At 48.9% G+C, this 11977-nt stretch overlaps 1 protein-coding gene across 2 annotated transcripts in view; it reads right to left on the minus strand.

The window, feature by feature from the left end:
• SCARB1 (scavenger receptor class B member 1) overlaps positions 1-10410 on the minus strand; it is a 38320-nt gene extending 27910 nt beyond the window's left edge. For both annotated transcript variants that reach the window (XM_030582912.1, XM_030582913.1), the window contains exon 1: positions 10248-10410. In XM_030582912.1, the coding sequence (XP_030438772.1) occupies positions 10248-10370 (123 nt within the window). In that variant the 5' untranslated portion in view covers positions 10371-10410. The remainder of the gene's footprint in view (positions 1-10247) is intronic.
• Between the last annotated feature and the right edge of the window lie 1567 nt (positions 10411-11977).

The following is an 11977-nucleotide window of genomic DNA, read 5'->3' on the forward strand; positions in this document are numbered from 1 at the left end:
TGTAATGTAGGTGGGGGCAGGAGAAGGGCCAGTATGTGTCCACTCTGTTTTATACCCTCAGCCCATGTGCTTGGAAAACAAGTTCAGGCATGTCAGGGCATTGCTGAGTTTCCGGGCAAGGTTGAGCAATCCTCTAGTGTGGCCTCATGCAGGGAGTCACTGAATTGTAGCTCCCTTGATGGACCAATGGTTGATGGGTGGTTTGAAACCCTGCCTGGGTGTTACTTTCCTTGCTACTACCTCTGGGGAGCTAATCTGGCTGATTCCCCAACTTGCAGCATGTTTTAGTGACAACCAAATACAATTCTCATAACTTCATATGCATTAATATACATATGTGGATAGAGAAAAGACTTTCAGCAGGTCATAACCTTTCCCCAGATACCTTACAGGGAATGCTTTATATGCAAGATCACGATTATATAAAAATGAGGAATATGGAGGTTACAAGATGCTCCAAGGTAAAGCATGTCACAGGTATATCTGGGAAAGGGCACTGCACTCTCTCCTAAGAGGGGCAGAGGGAACCTTACAGCTTGTTAAGTTATTGACTGTCAGGGACTCAAGTGATATTGAGAGGACATGGCTTATGGTTCTCTGTTTGAAAACTGTACAAAGTCCTATTTGGTACAAGAGCATCATCAAATGGGCATCAAAGCATCAGCTTTGGTGTTTCTCCTCCAGTGAGGGGTTAAGTCACTACTCAGTCAGGCATAAGGCAGGAAGAGAAAGGATACAACAAAACTCAGCTTGTTTGTCCTCAGACAAGCAAAAACTTCCTTCAGAATAAGAGAAAGAGGTTCTATTAAGTAACATGGCTCAGAGCTGGAGTGCTGCAGAAAGCAACACGATTTTAGCTATTCTAATTGGAGAAGTACTTCCACCAGATCCAGATTACACAGAGCCTTCCTTGCTCCCTCTGACTGCAACCCATGTCCCAACCTACCATCCAAGGTGACATGACATATGTCTAGTTACCAGGTGGACTCTGACAAGAATGTTCAAGGTCTGGTGTCTTTATAAGCATGCATCAAATGAAGAAAGGATCATAGAGAGGGGAACTAAGGAAAGACGGCTCGACTGAATATGCCTCTGCTGTATTATGGATCTTGAAGATTTTGGTGTTATAAGAAGCATTTCCAGGGCTTTTAATGAGAGATTTTACAAAGCCTTAACTCTCAATAGGCTTGAGACAGGTAAGTTGTGTGGAGTGATTTACTGTACGCTAGCATCTATGTATTAAAAATATATATAAAGATAAGGTCCTTGCCCCAGAGATTTTACAAGCCCCAGGCATACAATGCTCAAACTGAAGCAGGTCTGGGGATGGAATTTTGCTCTGCTGAATCAGTTAAAATGAACCCCATCTTATGGGGAGATCAAGAACAAGTAAAATTGGATTTCTCATTTTTGATATTTGATTTGGTGCATGTTCAATGGTTAGTTTCACAGGGGAGGGATAGCTCAGTGGTTTGAGCATTGGCCTGTTAAACCCAGTGTTGTGAGCCCAATCCTGGGGGGGGAGGGGGAGAGATTTAGGGATCTGGGGCAAAAATCTGTCTGGGGATTGGTCCTGCTTTGGGCAGGAGGCTGAACTAGATGACCTCTTGGAGGTCCATTCCAACCCTGATATTCTATTATTTGTTTCCTTCCTTTGTAAGTGGGTTTAAATTCCATTCAAATGATTACAGTAACTCAAGACACTTATGGAACCAGATTAAAGTGGTTAATAATCAGTTAAGAAATTTCAGCACCTATCCTGCTTTGTGCAGTTTTGTTCCAGTCTGGTCTTTAAAAAGGAAAGCCACATGAAAGGCTCAGAACTCTGCATCCCATTGATGTTAGTTTTACATGATGCCCATTACTAAACAGATTTAAGATGCTCCGATTATCTGCATCAGAGTGATTTAAGAATACCAGCAGTATTTTGCAGTCAATATGTGAACAGCTTTAAAGGTACCCCACTTTTGCCCTACCAATGCCCATTCACTGTGGTCACCATCAGGCACAGGGCTGGCCACAGTATCTTGAGAAGGGTCATGCTAACTCAGTGGGCTCATTTTATAGGGGGTGGGACAGAGAAGGTCTTTGGACCACCACCAGCCTCTGAAGGGGCACAAGAAGCAAGGCACAGCTGTTCTGAAGGTTCTTCCTTCAGATCACCAGGGACATGCCCTCCACCAGGTCCCCAGCCAGTGGAAGGCTGTGCACATTTGACAAATTGATTTATTCAGATTCTCCCAGTCCCTCCACTATAGAATCTGGAGTCACCTGCAATATTAAGATAAGTGCTAGGGACAGCCACCCCGTTCTCATCACTGAGCTTGGAGAGATCAAACATCTAGTAGGAAATGGTGAGCAGAAAGGATTCACTTGAGTTGGACCTTCTCTTGTCTACCCCCCACTACATCTGTTATCCCTTTGTTCCTTCCTTGCCTTCCATTTATAGGGCTGCTATCCCATGCTTTTATAGCCAATACTTTTCAGTCTCTGAAGAGCAAAACCTCCTCTCTTTGTTCCTGGAATCTTATTCATCCCCTATTCTGTTGTCCACCCTCCTCACCTGCTTGTATTCGCCTCTCTTCTGCCTCCCTTGATCCCCCTGTCCTTATCCCACCTGTATACAATACACAGCACTTAATGCTTCATAGACACTCACTCATGACACCCCAAAGGCAGTAAGTAGATGTCTGATTTTACCTACAGAGATGCCAGAGTCAAGTGACTTGAAGGCCACAAGTGACAGAGCAAATATTAGATGGCAGGAGTCCTCAGCTCTCAGTTCCCTGTGGAGCTGCAAAAGGCAGCTTGAGGTTAATTGTAGTTTGTGTTAATTTGGCTTTCTATAAAAATACTAGAATCTGCTGTTGCTTGTGTACAGCAAATTCATCCAGGCAGCTGGTATTAAGGCCAGCAGTAAGCACTGCCTGAACCAGTCACATACCAGATTTTAGCAACACAGAGCTACTAAGTCAGGTAGGCCTTGAGACTGTTAGCAATGAATTGCCCCTGCAATGTGTACACTGTGTGCTACTGATGAGGTGTAGTATGGATTCTGGATCCTCGGACACTGGCACAGATTAAGTGACCCAAGGCCTGACCATGAACAGCAAATCTCATTTGTCGTCCCAAACTGGTATGTGCCATTCACAAACAATGCTCAAAGCTTGTTTTGTAACTACCAGTTTAAGCCTCCCAGATCCACAGCTTCCTTTCATGCAGTTCTGCGTGTACAACAGCAATTGAATAGGACTTACAATGTTGTCATATGACCAGCCTTACTCCAAGTTAGGCTTCCCCTCAAATTAAGACAAGCTTTCAAAATATATCTTATGCAACAGATAAGATATTGAGATTAAGTGTTGACAATTTGTACTGTGGAAGTTACAAGACATTTTAGACCTCGTGAACATATGCCATAGTTGAGACAGCATTTAAGCTCAGAGGCATGTGAAAACTTTTAGCTGATATTGCAAAGGGTTTCTGCCAACGAGTCAGTAACACTGGAGTTAAGCTTTGCCAGAACCCTGGAGACCATGATAAAGATGTTACAAGAGATACTAGTAAACTCGTGACAGAACACAAATACTGGAATAGGCAAGGCCAACCATCTTTCAATAAGTGGTCTGCAACACTCTGGCTGACAGTCAGACTGCATGTGTCCAGTACTGAAGAAATTAGTTTAAATGAACTTAGGTGAGCAGGGAAGTATTTAAGTGGATTCTTCCTGCTAGAAGATCTCCCAAACACAACCTGCACCATAGCCAATAGATCCTTAATCTAGTGCAAGTTCTATTTGTATTTGTTGCATTTGCAGCAAGCCAGTGCTATGGAGCCAGCAAGCTCAACCCTGGGGAAGGGAGTGAAGTAAAAATGTGGTGCTCTATCATGCCATTAGATAACAGTTTTAAGAGAGTTATCCCTGTACAGTCCTCAGACAGAAGGATGGAAGCTGAGACGCCCATTCACTGGGAGGGTTGGAGATAGGGAAGGATTTTTAGGGTCACTGCAATAATGCAGCAGAGGATAGGAAAGGAGAACATAAGAACGGCCACTACCCAGTGATTCTTACAGCAGCAGTTTTACTGAACACACAAGATTTGTTTTACTTCAGCTCAAGTGACTCTTCATGTGATGTGAGCGCAAAGATTGGATTTATGAACCCAAACAAATTCCTTTCTACCTAAAAACCCAAGCATTGTCTTGCTTAATTCAAGAGTTATATCACTTGAGGATTAAAGAAGCACATAATACCAGAAAATAGGATGACCTTCCACTTACTTCTACTGCTTTCATGCTTAAGGGTGAAACCTAGTATCATATGACATTGTAGATGTTGGGCCACAAGACTCACCCGGTGGCATGATGTCCTTTGGAGGGGGAGGTGTTAATTTTTGCTGATAATTTGGAGCTACTACAAAACTAACAAGCACCGAGAAGTCTTTCTGAATTATTTGTGGATATCTAGGACCATAGCCAAGATGACATCCATATTTCCAAGCAACACAATCATGCTGGTCTTTTTCCCCACTCTGCTTTGCCATAGTGGGATTTGAATGCTAAGCAGAGGCTCCCTATCTTGCAGGAAATACGCAAACGGTTCTCCTACCACCCCAAGGCAGTGATTCAAGTTCTCCCACTCTTTCCCACACCTTACACAAGCTATTTACTTTCTGGCAGTAGAGTGAGTAAGTGCTATAAACAGCACATGGTCTGCCAACGTTCTCTATTGCTGCAGCACTCTGTCTGCTGAATTTCTGTAGTATGCAACCCAAAACAGCTCTGCCTTGCTAGCAAAATGAGCCAGTGTACTAACTGATCCCGCAACAGGACTTGGCAATGTGAACTCAAGTGCAGCAAGCAAACTGAAGTGTGAATCTGACTTTTCCCAACCTAGTGCTCTGATCTCTCTTCTCCACATCCCTCTTTACACCAGGAGTTCCATTGGTCTGCCAGCTAACAGCTTGGTCATGGAGGAGTGGGGATGGATTTTACTGATTGTTACATCGTGAAAGCTAGGATTTTTAATTCTAGACACACTTAAGCCCAGATCCTCCAAAGTGTTTAGGGTCTTGAAATCAATGGAAGTTAAGAGCCTACCTACTTTTGATCACCATAGTGCCTTTCCTCACTTTGAGAGCAGTTCGTGCCACATCGAAAATTTGAGCCAGCGGGGTTGGCATGGACATAACAGAAGGGAGAATTTAGGTTATGCTTAATGCCTTATTCAAGTAAAGTGTTGGGATTTTTGAATTGGTCTATTGGAGCTCTGGGTGTTTCACACACTGAAGAGTCAGGACTCTTTAGCAATCATCCTTGCTGCAAACTACTCAGGGGCGGCTCTAGGTATTTTGCTGCCCCAAGCACGGCAGGCAGGCTGCCTTCGGCAGCTTGCCTGCAGGAGGTCCCCGGTCCTGTGAATTTGGCAGCAGCCTGCGGGAGGTCCACCGAAGCCACGGGACCAGCAGACCCTCCGCAGGCATGCTGCCAAAGGCAACCTGCCTGCCACCCTCACAGCGACTGGCAGAGTGCTCCCTGTGGCTTGCTGCCCCAGGCACATGCTTGGTGCGCTGGTGCCTGGAGCCACCCCTGAAACTGCTTCATGGTGGCATGGCTGCAGATAACTGCATACATGCCAGACCTGTTGGCCTGCATGCCCCCATTGCAGAAGGGAAAGAACAGTAGAAGGACATTAGCTACACAGCATTAATCGAACTGTCAGCTTTTAATCCATCTTAATGCTTCTTATGAAGACACACGGTCTTTTCAGAACTTCCTGTAGAATTCGCCAGAGACAGATTCTGCTATAGCAATAAGGCATTAATCATATCAGTCAAAAGCTCAGATTCATTTACCGTAAGGTTGGGACACTGACTGGTCCAAAAATAAATTGATCGGTTGACTATTGGTCAAGAATGATCACACATCAAAACAGTCAAATATTTTAAATGCACTCATTTACTAGAACAAAGAGTATGACTTGATGGTCTCCAACTGGCTTAGATAGATATTTATGTCTAATTAGCAAAAACCTAGATTTAACAGAGTTATTTTAGCTCAGAAAAAAATTGTTATACAATGAAATGAAGTCCCTCCTGCACTCCCTTCCGGTTAGTTTCTATAGGTTTGTCTGGTCAGTTTAGACTATAAACACTTCAGGGCAGGGACTGTGTCTTAACTTGTTGAATGTGCTTTGTAAGCCACTGCATAGGTTTATGGTCTGCTATACAAAGCTAGTGTAGAAGATTCCAGCCAATCAAGAGGCTTTATATTCAATTATTTTGTCTCTTCCCCTCCCCCTAACCCACATCCAGCAGATGGCATAACAAGTGATACCCTGTTAGGCTGGTTACTATCATGCAGTCAAATATTTAGGTTACATCAAGGCCTTCTTGCCAGAATATTTAACAGTGATCAAATAGGTGGTCAACTGACATTTGACCAGGCCTTACGCGGTGCAGTTGTAGGTGTCAGTCCCATGGTATTACAGGGATGAGGTTGGTGAGGTCATCTCTTTTATTGCACCAACTTCCATTGGTGAGAATTTGAGCTACACAGAGCTCTTCTTCACATCTGCGTAGCTTATCAACAGAAGTCAGACCAATAAAAGAGAGGCAATGTGGGTGAGGTCCTATTATTTGAGCAGCCAAGTGACCCATTTGCCAAGCCTAGCTCACACAGCCAAATCTGCTTTCAGTTACCACCATGCAACTTCACTGAAAACAATGTGACTCAATTTGGTAGCATTCTGGGGTGACTGGGTCAAAGTTTATTTTAAATGTCTAGAGCCCAGAAGTCTTCAGGCAAAAGAGACTCCACAAACCTAATTAAAAGTCAAGTTTTCACTGGTACAGTTAACATTCTGCAAGATAGCCTTCTTCCCGCCCCCGTGGAGGACTTTCCCAGTCTTTCTAGCCAATCACTGCTTAATTCATCTAGATTGGATGACTATAAATGCTAGGGATAGGTAAAATCTCAGCTTGATTGGCCCATCTTTAGCCTTCTTTCAGATATGGCTAAGGGCACACCTCACCTACAAATGAGATTCCCTTCACTCAGCCCACCAGGAGATAATGGACATATCTGCAGACACAACCCAATGCTGGAGGAGACCTTTAGCCTCTTCAGAGCACAGCATCATCTGATGACATCACCACTAGGGTCTCTGGACTAGAAGTTGCATCAACCAACCGGGGGCACAGGTTGAGGGGAATTGTGTTTGGCAAGTCAGACAAGCAACTGCTTGCAAGTGGTTTCAATTCTCCATTATGATCAGTGGAGGTTTTAGTAGTATAAAGTCTAACACACGCTTCACAGGGCTTATCATTTAGACACAAGGGAGCTACTTAGCATCCCCTGCTCTTCCTTTGAGCCCCTAAGATCCCAGCATATGCTAGAATTGCTCAAGACCTTTTTTAACCTGGCGTTACAAATCCCTGAATCAGAATTCAGGGGGGAATTTACAAAGATGCAAGTGGCAGTTGACATCTAACAGCCATTTATCTCTTTGAAAGTCTCCCCCTAAAACTTTAACGTCCGACAGACTGTTTACTCTAGCACTGCTAGACTGGAGATCTAGAGAAGTCTCCCTACAGCGACGAGATGAATTCAGCACTTGGTAGGAACATCATGAACAGCTTTCCAGTCTCCATAAAACTTGTGGAAAGGGATAGGGTTAGTTCAGATCCACTAGATGGAAGCCTGCTACTTAACTACCAAGGATCTGTAGTAAGTGTCCTTCCTGTTCCTCCCACGCAGTCACAGCTGCTGTGTTCCATGCTGTAGCTGGGGCTTGAAGCAGTTCATGTAGGCATGGTTTGCAGAGGAATACAAGAACGCAAGCCAGAAGAGTTTACACCACATGTATGGGAGGGGGCACAATTTCTCACAAAGCCACAAGCTCAGAAGACAATACCACACCGGTTTTCTTGAAGCGACAGAGCTAGAATAAGTGAAGATTTAAATCCTGCTGGAAAGGAAGGGTCATCAACAGGCCACAAGCAGAGTCTGGCAGCTCTGCTGCAACCCTGCTGAACTCAGCATATTCCTTTATATGCACCCACATGCTTCCCCTTCCACTCAACTTCTGCTCAGGGAATCTGTGGAGAGCTTACCACCATCACCCACCCAAAAGCAGCCAAGTTCCATTTCCTTCCAAGCCACAGACCCCGTTGCTTGCGTTTGGCCTTCCTGGGAGGAAGACACATGCATTGTACACTTCAAACTGAGGATCTGATTATCACTTCCCACCTTCCATCCCCACCTACATGTGGCCCTACAAGATACTCCACTATTCCCATGTGATCATCACTTTCATGGTAAAACCACCAATGAAAGATGTAGGCATTATTATTTGTGGGGTTATGAAGAAATAGGAGCAAGAGCAGAGAGCTAGCAGCCCCTCCAACCCCAGATCTCTGACATACTGAGATCAGCTATCTCCTGGGAGTGAAGGGATTGATGCAATCAAAGAAAGCCTTTGGAACGGGCTTTACTCAAACAATTAAAAGCTCGGAGATGCACGAACAACTAACTCCTCAGCCCCCCTCAGAGTCATCAGAAAGGGGCCCTGATTAACTCACTGGAAATGGTTAGTGCCAGTTACATGAAGCTCTCCTTTGACATTAAGCCTCTGCTCAGCTGCACTTCTCTCTAGCTCCAGTGCATTATTTCAGCTGAGGTGCAGCATTTTCAGCTAGCAGCTACTGAACCTTTTGTTGTAAATGCTGACTGCTACAGTCAGGAGCACAGTGCCATATGACCTGATATTTCCTACTGCAATGGGGGGCAAGGCTATCAGCCTTCATTAAGCTTCCGTAGCCAGCACGAACAAGCAAAAGAAAAAAAGGTGCATTTTACACATCCTTTAGAGCAGGGTGCAGTAAGTGAAGGCCCTGATAAAGGCCCAGTATGAGGCCTGAACTAAAGTAATGGTCAAGACTTAGCTAAAAAGCAAAGTCAAGCTGTGAGCTGAAGGCCAGCTCGGTTCACAGATGTTGGCAAGGAAAGGGCTGATGTTGCATAAATAGATATTCACCTAGCATACCAAAGTATATACACAGTACCAGAACACCTTATACATTCCACAGATAAGAAAGAACAGGCCGACCCATCCCAATGACGGGGGCAAAAGGATAAAATGATGGATAGAGTTTTGTTCAAACCAACATGTACAAGGTGAAAGGCGGCACCTTACTACGTAGAAGGGTTGTACCTCAATACGTCAGGAGTGATGTGTAACTTGTTTGTACCTGTGTATAAGAATACATCCCTGGGGCAGTGTCTTTGTCCAGCCGAGGGGGCAGTGGAAAGTCCCACCACTGACTGAGCCGAGTCCATTGACCGTGGGCACATAGTAGTAGTATGCCTTTTACTAGAGTAACAATCTAGGGGAACTATCGTTGTGTCCAATACGGCAATAAACCTGGCCGACGTGCCTTCGTACCTCACTAGACTCTGTGGTCATTGGGGGGTTCTCTTCGGGTCTGCTGTGTCAGCTATCTGCGCAGAGCTGGGGCAGCACACAGAGGGAACACACCCATGCAGCCGAGTGATACCAACAAGGAGAGAGCAGTGCACCACACCGGTAGCATCTGACAACACCTCTGACAACACAGGGGTGCTCAACTTTTTTCCTTTCTGAGCCACCCTCTTCCCCCCAACATGCTATAAAAACACCACAACCAACCTGTGCTGCAGTAACTGGTTGTCGGCATCTAAAAGCCAGGGTGGCATTAGGGGGGTAGCAAGCAGGGCAATTGCCTGGGCCCCTCCATGTCACAGGGGCCCCACCCCATGAAGCTACATTGCTCAGGGTTCAGCTTCAACCCTGGGTGGCAGGGCTCAGGGACCTGGGCTTCAGCCCCATGCAGCGGGACTTCAGCTTTCTGCCCAGGGCCCCAGCAAGTCTAAAGCTGGCCCTGCTTGGAGACCCCCAAAACCTGCTTGAGGCCCCCACGGGGGCTCCAGACCCCTGGTTGAGAACTACTGCCCGAGAACATCGTCCTGCTTTTACCTCCACTTGCAAGAGAAATAGTTTGCAAGAAGTTGTCCCAGCAGCATCTCAGCCCCAATAGATTCAGTTAGATTTCTACCAGCTTCTCACCCTGTCCTATCACTAGCAGTGACCTCAGAGCCCACAAGGCCTGGCAGCTGTAGCGGGGAGAACCTGGGCGCTGGGGGCTGGCAAAGGGGACGCCAGCGCGGGTCGGTCCAGCGCAGGATGCAGCCCCCGGCGCGGCTCTCACCTTGATGACCTGGTCCCGCACCAGGCTGGGCAGGACGAAGAGCAGGACGAGGCCGCACAGGGCGAACAACAGCCCGCTCAGCCCCAGCGCCAGGGGCACTCCGCGCCCCGCGGGGGCGGCCATGGCGAGCAGAGCCGCGTCCCTCGCAGCCACCAGCCGGGCCTCGCTGCCCGCCCGTCCGCCCGCGGCTCAGCTGCAGCCAGCGCCGCGATTTTATCCCCTCCGGCCGGGCCGGGCCGGGCCCGCCCCCTCGGCCGGCTCTGCCCAGCGCCGGGCGGGGAACTGCCGGCCCTGCCCCCGCCCCCGCAGCGGGACACCCGGCCACAGCGGCCAGCGCGGGGCGGGGGCGGGGGCGGGGGCGGCCTTGGGCTGCGGAACCGAGCGAGGCTGTTTCGCGCCCCGCCTCCCTCCCCGCCCCGAGGACCAGGCGGCTGGGGAGCTTCCCCCCCCCCCCCCCACTCCACAGACCCTAGGTAGCTTCTCTAGCCTCCCCAGCCGGGGGAGCTTCTCTGTTCCCCCCTCCACAGATCCTGGGGAGCTTCTCCAACACCCCCCCACCCCCACAGAGCCTGGGGAGCTTCTCCAACACCCCCCGACGCACACAGAGCCTGGTGAGCTTCTCCAACACCCCCCCACGCACACACAGATCCTGGGGAGCTTCTCTATCCTCCCCCCACCCCCACAGAGCCTGGGGAGCTTCTCCAACACCCCCCCAACACACAGATCCTGGGGAGCTTCTCCAACACCCCCCCACGCACACACAGATCCTGGGGAGCTTCTCTATCCTCCCCCCACCCCCACAGAGTCTGGGGAGCTTCTCCAACACCCCCCCATGCACACAGATCCTGGGGAGCTTCTCCAACACCCCCCCAACACACAGATCCTGGGGAGCTTCTCCAACACCCCCCGACGCACACACAGATCCTGGGGAGCTTCTCTATCCTCCCCCCACCCCCACAGAGCCTGGGGAGCTTCTCCAACACCCCCCCCAACACACAGATCCTGGGGAGCTTCTCCAACACCCCCCCAACACACAGATCCTGGGGAGCTTCTCCAACACCCCCCCACGCACACAGATCCTGGGGAGCTTCTCCAACACCCCCCCAACACACAGATCCTGGGGAGCTTCTCCAACACCCCCCCACCCCCACAGAGCCTGGGGAGCTTCTCCAACACCCCCCCACGCACACACAGATCCTGGGGAGCTTCTCTATCCTCCCCCCACCCCCACAGAGCCTGGGGAGCTTCTCCAACACCCCCCCATGCACACAGATCCTGGGGAGCTTCTCCAACACCCCCCGACGCACACAGAGCCTGGTGAGCTTCTCCAACCCCCCCCCAACACACAGATCCTGGGGAGCTTCTCCAACACCCCCCCACGCACAAAGAGCCTGGGGAGCTTCTCCAACCCCCCCCAACACACAGATCCTGGGGAGCTTCTCCAACACCCCCCCCACACACACAGAGCCTGGGGAGCTTCTCCAACACCCCCCCCAACACACAGATCCTGGGGAGCTTCTCCAACACCCCCCCACGCACACAGAGCCTGGGGAGCTTCTCCAACACCCCCCCAACACACAGATCCTGGGGAGCTTCTCCAACCCCCCCCAACACACAGATCCTGGGGAGCTTCTCCAACACCCCCCGACGCACACAGAGCCTGGTGAGCTTCTCCAACCCCCCCCAACACACAGATCCTGGGGAGCTTCTCCAACACCCCCCCACGCACA

The sequence above is a fragment of the Gopherus evgoodei genome, chromosome 13 (assembly GCF_007399415.2).
Source record: "Gopherus evgoodei ecotype Sinaloan lineage chromosome 13, rGopEvg1_v1.p, whole genome shotgun sequence".
NCBI lineage: Eukaryota > Metazoa > Chordata > Testudines > Testudinidae > Gopherus > Gopherus evgoodei.